Source organism: Chelon labrosus, assembly GCF_963514085.1.
Source record: "Chelon labrosus genome assembly, chromosome: 24".
NCBI classification, from domain to species: domain Eukaryota; kingdom Metazoa; phylum Chordata; class Actinopteri; order Mugiliformes; family Mugilidae; genus Chelon; species Chelon labrosus.
Genome location: NC_140357.1, coordinates 1467835 through 1479547, shown reverse-complemented (window position 1 = coordinate 1479547; position 11713 = coordinate 1467835). Strand labels below are relative to the sequence as shown.

The 11713-nt window shown below is 39.8% G+C and overlaps 1 protein-coding gene across 1 annotated transcript; it reads left to right on the top strand.

Moving 5' to 3' along the window:
- Positions 1-271: 271 nt before the first annotated feature.
- LOC311509512 (uncharacterized protein) lies at positions 272-11445 on the top strand (the record flags this gene model as incomplete). The annotated part of the gene is made up of 7 exons (XM_084574751.1): positions 272-284; positions 448-480; positions 9059-9091; positions 9199-9249; positions 9882-9920; positions 10138-10161; positions 10598-11445. The coding sequence occupies 7 exons, from the start codon at positions 272-274 to the stop codon at positions 10708-10710; spliced, it is 306 nt and encodes a 101-aa protein (XP_084430877.1). The 3' UTR covers positions 10711-11445.
- Positions 11446-11713: the final 268 nt, after the last annotated feature.

The following is an 11713-nucleotide window of genomic DNA, read 5'->3' as shown; positions in this document are numbered from 1 at the left end:
CAGGTTGTTTTTGAACAATATGTTTTCTTTAGGGTCATTAAGAATTTTGCAATACACCTTTTGCATCGACCTTTTCTCCGACTGACACACCCAGTCTGTTCTTTAAAGGGCTGGGGTCGAGACTGTAGCAGCACAGGACATCTTTACGCAGTCACGTCTGTTGGACTGCTACTGCCCTTAACTAAACAACTTTATAAAAAATTTGAACACTACAGTCAACATCATGTTTGGTCTTAAGATCGCATTTTTTCTGCTTCTGGCTACTGGAACAATGACAGTAAGAGGTAAGGAGATATGTTTTTTACCCAGCTGACTCCCTGTAACAATGAGCACACATCAGGGATGGTTGTAGAGGAGCAGTTCAGAGAAAGATGGAAGTATAGCCATCTTCAGTTTATCTTCAACTGATGTAATAAAGCGTGACTTATTTGTGTCTGTCTTATACAGGGATTGATTTGGGTGAAAAGCTTCATGATGATGGTGAGTTACCTTCCTTTAATGGAAATGTTGAGAATGTCATATCTGGCAAAAAATCTGAAATCAAAAAGGTTAAAGAGCTGCCCAAGTCTATAATCTAGGTATGTCTGTGTGTATGTTCAAATTTCATTTTGATCCACAGTATATGAAGGTCACTTGTGGTGTTCCCCAGGGCTCTTTGTTAGGCCCATTATTGCTTGTTTGTAATTTTTTTGTTTGTTTGTTTCTAAAATGTTAACATTTATTTTATTTGCAGATGGTACTCCTTTATTTGTCAGAGGAAAAATAAGAGCTTTTGTATACATTAGATACCTCAAAAAACGACCAGTGAATTTAAATAAAACTAAACAATTGTTAAAAAAACAAAACATAACCATCTCATCTACAATGCACAAGACCAGAAAGACCTTTTTGGTGATCTAGATGGTAAATGGTAAATGGCCTTGCTTTTATATAGCGCTTTTCTACCTGTTGGTACCTTTACAGTCACAGACACATCTACCCATTCGCTCACACATTCACACATTTTGGGGATCAAACCGCTAATCCTCTGGTTCATGGACAACCCCCTCTACCTACTGAGCCACAGCTGCCCCTGATAAAACCTTGTCTCTGATTATTCACAATTGGGAGTAGCAGGGCGGGCAATGAAAAAATGCTATGAAGTTGATGTGGCTGTTTGATACGTACATACATAAAACTAAACTACAATGTGTGTTCTTGTTAACGGTAATGCATAATGCGGTCCAACTTTGTGGACTGCCTTTCTTCTAATCATTTTTGAAGTTTCATGACACAGGGAAACAACATTATATCAGGTTTAGACACAACTTCCCTGTTCGTAGAACATTTGATTTGATTTGATGCCGATTAGGCTGCCCTTTAGATTTGTTGCCAAGAGGCAAAATATAGATCATAACTAATAAAAGGTCATTTCATGCTACGAACAAACAAGAACTTTTACAACAAGAAATTCCAAGAAAAGCTTTTCTAAGATTCAAAGCAACTGTAGTATCTTATTCAGAGTATATGTGTAATTTTAGCATGGATCTTGCTCTTTGAAGAACAGCATTATTAGACTCTATTTTAAGATATTACCAGGTCAGGTACTGTTGCAACAGTTTCACAACATCTTGGTGAAGAAGCGTTGACATGTTTGTTATTGGGAAACAACTCTTAGTAGCTAATCCTGCCTAAAGCATTTCATAGAAAATAACTTAGTGCATGATGATGGAAGGTATGGAAGCAAACCAAACCTGAGCACTATGGCTGGTGTTTTGTTATGTGAATTAATTAGACTGAGCTCTTGATGATTGACCTCTAATAGACTTTGTGTCTTACCCGGACTATGACTGAATATGCGAAACTAGGCTCATAATCAAGAGGAGAACATTAGTGTGTAATACCCATTTCCAACTGAATGACTACAGCCTTGCACAGGAACAACTCAAAAAAATATGAAAAACATCACACGGTGTTGACCTGGCCTCCAAAATCACTAGATCCCAAACTGATCAAGTAGCTGTGGGACGATCCACAGCGGCGCCTCCCCTCAACCCATCGGACCCAAAGCCCCCTACTAACAACATTCTGTTGAGACCACAGGACAACGTTAGAAGGCCCTTGTGCATTCTCTGATGAGTCAGAACTGTTTTGGAGGCACAAGGGAGACCTACATAATATTACGTCATAATGTTATGCCTGATCGGTGTAATTATAAGTGTAAAACATAGGCCGGACATACAAAAACCCAGTAGGAGTAGATGCTGAAAGTCCTAGAAAACAGACGGTGTTATCTAACTGATGTCCCAAAAGAGACTTAGTACGGGTGGAGCCGACCAAAGACACACACGCCACGGCAACAGCGTGCTGGTTGTCTGGAGCGTCACTTCAGCATTACACCATTTCTGCTGCCACCCAACACTTGTGGCATAGCTGATCACACCACCGCCCTATCACAGAGGCTACAGTTGTGTAATTTATAGCCATTACTTCCTGTCATGCTGCGTCGGACATGCCAACAAATTCTGCACATCTTTCCTACATATTGTGCCAAATGACATTTTATCTCATCCAAATTTAAAATTGAGAGCGTCCGGCTAATCTGTGACTCAACGTTCCTCGTTCCCCTCATATATTTTAATTTTTTATGCTTTTAACTGTACTTCTATTTAAAAGAAAGAGTCACTGATGGTATGCTACTCCTAGTGTACTGGCATACGGCACAGCACTGCCTCAGTGGTATGTCAATGCTTTTCAGTTTTTTTTTTTACATATACCAGCTACCCTGCATGTGCAAATGTGTTGCCCGTGGGCTAGGTTTACTGCGGCTAGTTCTCATATTAGCTTTTGGGACACCTGCAAAATCAGAGCCTGGATCAATATGGGATTACTGCCATTTCACAAGAATCATGCAAGAATCCCACAACTTGTTGTATAGTTTTCTTCAATAATTGACAGACAAATCAAGTTTTCTGAATCAGCTTTACAGTGTAAAGTAATTCGAAATCCATGCCTATTGCTATATAAGTGCTTATCTCGACACATTTTTGGATCATATAACATTTATATCATAATTTTAGATACAGGGATTATTGTGTTTGTGTGAGGATCCAGCCCTTTTTCTTTTACTCAAAAAAAAAATGTACAGCATGTTTGAAATGCTATAGAGCTAATATGCTAACCATGGCCGTTATGATGGAAGCCTGAATCTGCAAGTTCTGTTTTGTTTACAGCTTATCGGCCACGCAAAACCTCTTACAGACCCTTTGTTGCAGTCAAAAAATTAGTCGTAAAATTTTTTAAAAAAATTATGTTTGATGGATTTTACAAAAACAAAAGTTGATGCAACTTTTTCTATTTGAAGTTATTCCAATAATTTTTCTTCTATAAGGAAAAAAAGGTGTCTACTATATAAATGTTGTCTCTAAAACCTTACATCTTCATACCGGACAATACACATTAATTTGCAGTTTTACAGTGTAAATAATTGGAAATGGATGCCTATTGCAATATAAATGCTCATTTGGAAATGCAACTTTCTGACTATATAAGATCTTCTTCTGCATTTATTTTCGATCTATGTTTTGTTTTTCTTTATTGCACTCACAGATGCTTCTCGGGAAATGGCTGTTAATCGACCTAAACGATGGAGCGGTGAGTGTAGAATTCTTTCACCTCATTAGTGGCTTTTGCTTTAATATAAAAACCATTATAAATCCATACAGTATGGATGTGGTATATTGGACTTTTTGTCTGCACCAAGGATTGTTTGCACTCAAGGATGAGCTGTTAAAATTTCAGTGGCCAAAGTTGACTGTGATGTTACGAAACATGTTTTTTTTTTGCAATAACTCAACTTGTGAATGCGAAATCCCATGAATGTCTTGACAATATTACTTCCTAATTGGCACAAATGTCCCGTTGGACTCAAGAATGAGCTGGTTACTGTGACATGTCTTTGGCTATACCAAGACCTAACAGTGACAAAAGTTCACTCATGTCCAATGGGATACAGTGGTGAATTGATGATGTTTTATATGCATGACTTCATTTTGACATTGTATACAGTGGTGGAGACATGCAACCGAGAACTGGTAATTCTAACAACTATGTCTACTAATGCTTTCATGTCGGTCTCAAACAGGGATGGGCTTGTTTGATGCTCTTCGTGGCAAGGGTGAGTGGCTCCATTAGTCTGATGCTGAAATTTGGCAGCATTTTCATTGAAAGTTCATTGAAGAGGCCTGTGGCAGATTGTGTACAAACACCACATTTTAATATTAGTTATTTGAAAAGTTGGGAAAGCATATTTATATGTGCCTTAAGTCTTTATCACACTTATTTACAGAATGCATTACTATCTCATAGGATCCTCTCCAAGAACCAAACCAACTGGATCCACTGGAGGAAGTGAGTCAACAAACTTGTATTTTATATGTATTTTTGTATATGTATTTTTTTAACAGTCCTAAATATATTTCAAAATCTTATATATATTTTTTAATTATTATTATTCTCCATATTTAGACGGCTTTGGGTTTGATCTGGAAGACGCCCTTCATCCAGGTACATTCTGTAACTCACCAGATGGTACCTACGGTGCAGAGAGGCAATACCAGTTACAATTAGACCTGCATTAATTGATAGGGCTTTGCAAAACTGATTACCATTAACTAACTCAAAACAGATTCTACTTTTTGTGTGCTAATTTACACCATCCATCGTTACAGGATCCTCTTCTGGACCCAAACCAACTGAAACCACCAGAGGAAGTGAGTCTCTGAGCTTCATTTAACCCTAATTTATCTCATTAGCACAATGGCAAGCTTGTAAATATGTGAGATATATGAATATTTACATTTTTAAATTCTCGACATTTAGATGGCTTCGGGTTCAATCTGGATGATGCCCTTCGTCCAGGTAAAATCTGTCTTCAGTTATATTGGGATGGACCTTTATTTTAAATTCCAGTCCAGTGGTACCTAGGGTGCTGAGAGCTAAATAGTTTACAGCGATACTGCTCATAATTAGACCAACATTAAATGATAGGGGCTTGCAGAATTAGCTATGCACCAAACTGTCATAATGTAAACAACATAATGTTGAGCTGAATGTGACGTTCGCGAACGAACCGTATCTATTGAACAGCTCTTAAAACAAAAGATGGGAACTGGGTCACAGTTGTGATCTGTTCTCTTTTCTTTTCTTTTTTTTTTCTGTTACAGGCAAAGACAATGCATTCCAATTTTTCAGATCTTATCCTATCATTTCTCCCAGTTATTCCCTCCCAGAGATTAGAGGTTACTTAGATTAGAGACTAATGAGAGTAAATAAGAGTAAATGTGGAAATAATAATGAGAATGTATAGAGGAAACACTTTTAATTATGACCTGCTTTTGCTGCTAAAGAACTGTTAATGTATATTTGGACTTCACATCACATCTGTCGACACTGCTTTTTATGATAATAATGTCACACTGACAAATTATTTAATTTTTTCTGCTGATCCATAGATGGCAAACCTACTTCCAAGGCTGCTGGAGAAAGTGAGTACACCTCTTTGTCTGTGGATGTGGATGTAGATGTTACTTAGACATGTAGCACCCACCTAGACCAGACCAGACACCCCCAACCCATAGCAATGACACTCCTTGATGGCAGCAGCCATCCCCAGCAGGATGCAGCCTGACACAGACACACACACACACAAACACTTTAAGAACAACTAAAAAAACATGAAAAACAGCACAAGGTGTTGACCTGGCCTCCAAATTCACTAGATGAGTGATCTAGTTTATGAGAAACAGAGTTGTCAACACCAACCCCCCATTTTTTTCATGACTACTCTCTAATCTAAGTAACCTCTAATCTCTTCCCCAGCCTGCCAGGAACATGTGGTCCAAAAGCTGAACGCGGTCATTGAGAATCAGAAGCAGCAGATCCGCCTGCTAGCGCAGCTGATCGCTCAGTCATCTTCTGCTCGCCTGAGATGAAACTGAAACCTGTGCTACGCCAAAGAATGCATGTTTTCCTCACTTCGACTGCATGTCCATTCCAGCGGAGGACGTTTCCAGTCATTCACATCGTATTCTCACTTTTGATAACTGACACGTGCTTGTGTTTTTAGACAAGAAGATGACAGATCAGATGATGACGCCTGCCTGAATTTGAATTTGTTTATCCTATCATTAAACTTGTATATGTATATCATGAATTTAGTCTCTCTATATGCTTATTTACTGCAAATCTACCTGTATGCAATGCATATCTCCATAAGCATGCTGTAGGACACTTAAAAATGCTTTTAGTGATTCAATAAAGACGACAATGGTGTACATTTGCGGACATTGCATTTCTAATTTCTGCATATACTGACGTCACTGCTGCAACAGAGCACTAAGAATCTTAATCAACACACAGGTCTGCAGAATGTATTCAGAAAGCGGAGTAACATGGAAACAGGATTACAACAGCAGTAAAAGAGGAGAGGATTGTGGGAAAATACAAATGTGGGCGGGCCATCAAGGATGTGGTGATGCGTGGCTCCTGTCGGATAGTACTGCACAGACTCTGGCTCCAAACTCACAAGATGGCGCTGCCCATATCTTCGGAAAACTTGCGTCATTTTGGCCAATGCAAGGAAGTGGGGATGTGTTGTCCATATTTAGATACAGTCTATGCTCTGTAGTGGTAAGTGTATGGGTTAGTTCCACGAGTAAGAAATCATTAAATTGTGTCATTTCCTAACGGACTTTGACTTGGCATGGAATGCAGATGTATTGGGGTGTGCCCGATACCTAAAGCTTCACTGTACTTTGGTAAAGAATAAAGTTAGCAGGTTTGTTTTATCTCTATGAATCAACACTTAAGGGTTAATTCAGCAAAACACCAAGCAACGTATTCTGTCCATTGCAGAGGAGACAGTCTACTCAGATGAGTACGCAGATAGAAATGATTTAAACTAAAAAAGCAACAAAGACCGAGGTGTTACGCACAAGATGAAGCTCTCTTTGAGGACGGTTTTATCATTTTTTCATTTTTTCAATTTTACTGGAACTTTAGCACAAGACAGTGAGCTAAATAGATAGATTGTGAAAAGCTTACGTTATGGTTATGGTTATGATTATGGATTTTAATGGAGTTGCCCTTTAGGGTGTCACGGGATAATGCAAGCATCAGTAAGGGTCAGTTTATAAAGCATGAGGACATAGATAGAACCATTAAAATTAGAAAAGATGTCACGCTAACATATTTTATTCTCCTGATTCATACGGCATCTATAAAACTGAGTCACCCCCTTAAGGGTTTATTGCTTTTGTAAAAAGAATCATTATCAACCTGATTGTACATCTGATTCGCAATGCAATTCTCTATGGCAGGGTGCAGCTGACAGTATGACACATGACTCAAGTATTTAAAGGTTGTGGCAAATGTTTAAGGCTTTTATTGCTATGTCGCCATAAAGAAGGATACACAGTAGCAACGTACGTTTGAAGAGGACATACTAAAACGCGGGGAATTTATTTAGCACCAACGTCTGCAAAACCAGTGGAGCAACCGAAGGCCTCAGAGAAGCCTAAAACAGATGGTTTGCATCTTTTCGCTTGTTGCGTCCAGGATAACGTAACCCTGCTGGAACCAACCCCTGTCTAACCCCTCAGAAAACAACAAAACGGCCTCACAGCGTCACTAATCCATGTAAACACATCTTAATAATAAAGACCAGATCAGATCAGATCACCACCTTGGCAAAAATGACCATGTTGACCAGGACTCTGTCTTAGACATGCCCCCGGTTAATTGCTTCAGATTTGGCATGATCACTTGGATACAAAGAGGCGGCTTAGAGTTTGGTTGTCAAGACGGAGAACAGTGTTGACTTTGTTTTTCCTGCAGAGTCCCAGGCTGTGGAGCTGTCTCCCTCTGGAGGTCAGCCCAATGGATGCTTACAAAAAGCTGTTGGGAATGAGAAATTTTGACCACCTTCCTAATATTGTGTAGGTCTCCCTTGTGCCTCCAAAACTGTTGTGACTCATCAGAGAATGGACATGGACCTTCTGAGGGTGTCCTGTGGTGTCTGGCAACAGAATGTTGTTAGTGGGGGGCCTTTGGGTCCTGAAGACACTCATTCATTTGCGGATGTCACCCATAACTACGTACGCCCCTCACCAATGTCTTCCGTCTTACTCAGTAGTCGACCACGGCATCTCTCTGCCTCTCTGCTTTCACACAACTTCTGCCCCCGTCCTCACACGAGCAGAGATGAACGAGCAAAAGGGAAAAAAACAGTGATGAGCCAGCTCTCACTCGATGGGAATCGGCTATTCTGCTTCGCTGCCAAGCGTCGGCTCTTAGAGCCAGCTCTTTTGCGCATGACACATCACTAGTAACAGGACACCAAGCGAGGTTTTTCTGTTTTTCTACCCAAGGTACGGGAGACAATCTGTGTCCAGAAATATCTGCTAGCTACGCGACTCACACGAGGACGTAGATAGAAACCATAAAAAACTATCAAACAGCGAGTAGCAGCGGCAGAAGACCGAGGCTTTTACAGACAAGATGAAGTTTTTCTTGGGGGTTGTTGTACTTCTTTTTCTTGTTACTGGAGCTTTAACACAAGACGGTAAGCCTGGAACAACTAACTATGTTGTGTAACGATAAATAAATAATAAATAGTGAATGTGGTTATTAGTAGTAACCCTATGACTGTGAATCATGTCCCACTTTCCATCATGTGGACAGTGTGTTCCTCAGAGCTTGATCCTGACAGAACAGTGACTTTAAATGTTGCTGCTTTTGAATCTTGTTTGCATTGCCCAAAACAATCAATTCGATTGTGTGTCATCGCAGGCAAATACACTGTGCGATTCTGTGCGACACCTAAACACAGAGCACATGTGCAACTGCCATGAAGCAAAAACACTAAATACTGTATTATGTAGTTGTGGTTACTGACTCAAAAACAGTAGTGAGTCAAAACTGACGGACTGCCCTTTGCTGTAACACTCATAACTTTCTTGTCATGTGGTTCCGTCCATTGAATTGTAATGGTGTTCCTCATCATGTCTTCTTCAAACAGGTTTCGACCTTTCAGATCACCTCCTCGATGATGGTGAGTGACTTTCTCTGTAGTGGGTCATTTTTACCAATAAATTTGGACAAACTTGGTTTGTCTTAAAGGGCACTTAGTAACACACTGCATTCTTTTTGTTCCTTTAGTACCAACACCAAAACAGCAACCAAAACCCACTGAGAAGCCCAAAACAGATGGTTTGTACCACACACACAGACACAAACAAAGCTCTCCACTCCTTGTGTATGATGCTGTAGATGTAATTCTATACTTTTTAATGCTAATGTGTGTCAGCAACAGCCAAAAAGGCATTTTGTTTTTGAGGAAGTCAGGAAAGCACTGAGGGAATTTCTTCAAAATTGGACTCCAGAATGAACTCATTAGAATCTGCTATTTGAAAGTGAAAAGTCAGTATCCTGATGAGATATCTCAGGAACACTGTGGTGGAACTGCCTCAAAAAACATGTTTTTGGCTGTTACTCAACTTGGCAATGTGGTATTTTAGACATGTCTTAAGGCTATTCTTCAAATGTGTATGGATGAATATGAGAAGTTGTCATTACTTATCAAGAAAGAGTAATCCTGTTACTTTTCGGGTTTACTATTTGCTTTCCTGACCTCCACACCAGTAAGAGATGATGAGGCTGTGCTCATAACCAAAGGCTTACCCAGAAACCCTGCCAATCAGAAGAAGGTTTAGGTTAGGGCTCATAACTCAACAAAAGCTAATATTACCCTTTAATTTGGACAAACCAATGAATGGAGTAATTTATCAAGGTATTTAGGTGTTACTTGGTCAGTGTGTAAAAACTGTATGGTTGTGTTTCAGGTGACTTTGGATTTGACCTCCTAGATCATCTCGGACCAGGTAAAACTGCTTGCAACTGAAGCTAACTACTCCTGTATGGGTTTTAAATGGCTGTTGATTTGATTGTTTACTTTAAACTATGTGCAATTCAAAATGACTGTACTGTAAATTACTTTGCAAGAGAAAACTCCTTCCTTTTACTTTATCTACAATGAACTGATTCTTGCTATTATCTTTGTATCCACAAACCCCACCCCCAAAACCGACAAACCTGCAGCCAAGCCCCCAAAGAGTGGAGGAGGTGAGTCTGGCAAGCGACATTAGACGTTGATTAGTGGTCAAGAGGAGGTTGGCCCGCAATCAACTCTGGTTGACTCCAAAAAAACATCTTTAACAGAAGCTGCTGGTCTCGCACCAGATCAGTTTTTTCATTAAACTAGCCAACTCACAAGGTCCCACCCCAACAGTACTCTTTCATTTATCTCATTTGACTGGGGTCTGTTGACAATCAGTTTATTACCTATAACCGGAAAGACACTAGATATGAGACTTTATGAGTTCACTTATCTGTGACCTGGCCTCCAAATTCACTAGATCCCACACTGATCAAGTATCTGTGGGATGCACCAGAGGCCCCTCCTCTTAACCCATAGGTTTCTAAAAGCGCCCACTAACAATGACACCACAGGACACCGTCAGAAGTCTCTAATCTAAGTAATCTGTAATCTCTTCCCCAGCCTCCCAGGGAAATGTGATCCAAAAACTGGACGCGATCATTGAGAATCAGAAGGAGCAGATCCGCCTGATGGAGCAGCTGCTTGCTCAGTCATCTTCTGCTCGCCGGATCTGAAGTTAAGACCTCTGGCACGCCAGATAATGTGGGTTTGCCCCTCCTTCCATTTATCACATGCAATGTTTCTCTGTGGCTTCAACACATTTCCAGTCGTCCACATCTTATTGATGACGCCTTCCTGAACGTGAACTTATTGTTTATCCTGTTGTTGAACGTTCACTCAGACTTTGGCACTCAAATGTATATCATGTCTGTACTCTCTCTATATGCTGATTTTCTGAACATCTACATCTACTCCCATAAGCATGCTGCAGGACATTTAAAAATGCTTTTTGTGATTCAATAAAGATGACAATGGTGAACATTTGTGGACATTTATAATTTTGGATACAGCATCCTCTCGCCATCTCTTATTTCAACTGAAATTCAGATTTTTATTTTACCTATTTTTCCAGGTTAGGTAATATCTACTGATGGTTAGTGTTAGGATAATAATTGATGGTATAGGTAAGTTACACCGTCAAACTTGAAATCTGAACTCAGTTTTATGATTAAAGTTGAATGGTTGAAATTAGAAAGTCTGATCATTATGGATTGGGGTCAGAATCTAAATACAGAGATTAATTAGCTGACTAATCGCAATTATGATTTAATTGTGGCGGTAGAGCAGAGTGCAGTATCGATCAAACGAGTGAGTCTGAAGCGTCTGAGAAGTGTGGGCAGGTCGTCAATAACGTGGCTCCGCGCCCCTGCTTAATACTGCTGGCTCCAGACTGTCAGTTTGGCCAATGCAAGGATGCATCGTCCATATTTATATACAGTCTGTGCGCTGTAGTGGTTAGGGTTAGTTTCACTGACAAGCAAGAAAACATTAAATTGTATGATTTCCTGATGGAGTTTGACTTGCATCAAATGGTATTTTATTCTGCTGATCTGCTTATTGTTATGTTGCCTCAAGTAGGGTTCATAATAGCAATGTATGTTTTAAAGAGGACGTAGTGAAGCAGGGAATTTATTTAGCGCCAATGTTTGCAAAACCAATGGAGCAACCAAAGGAATC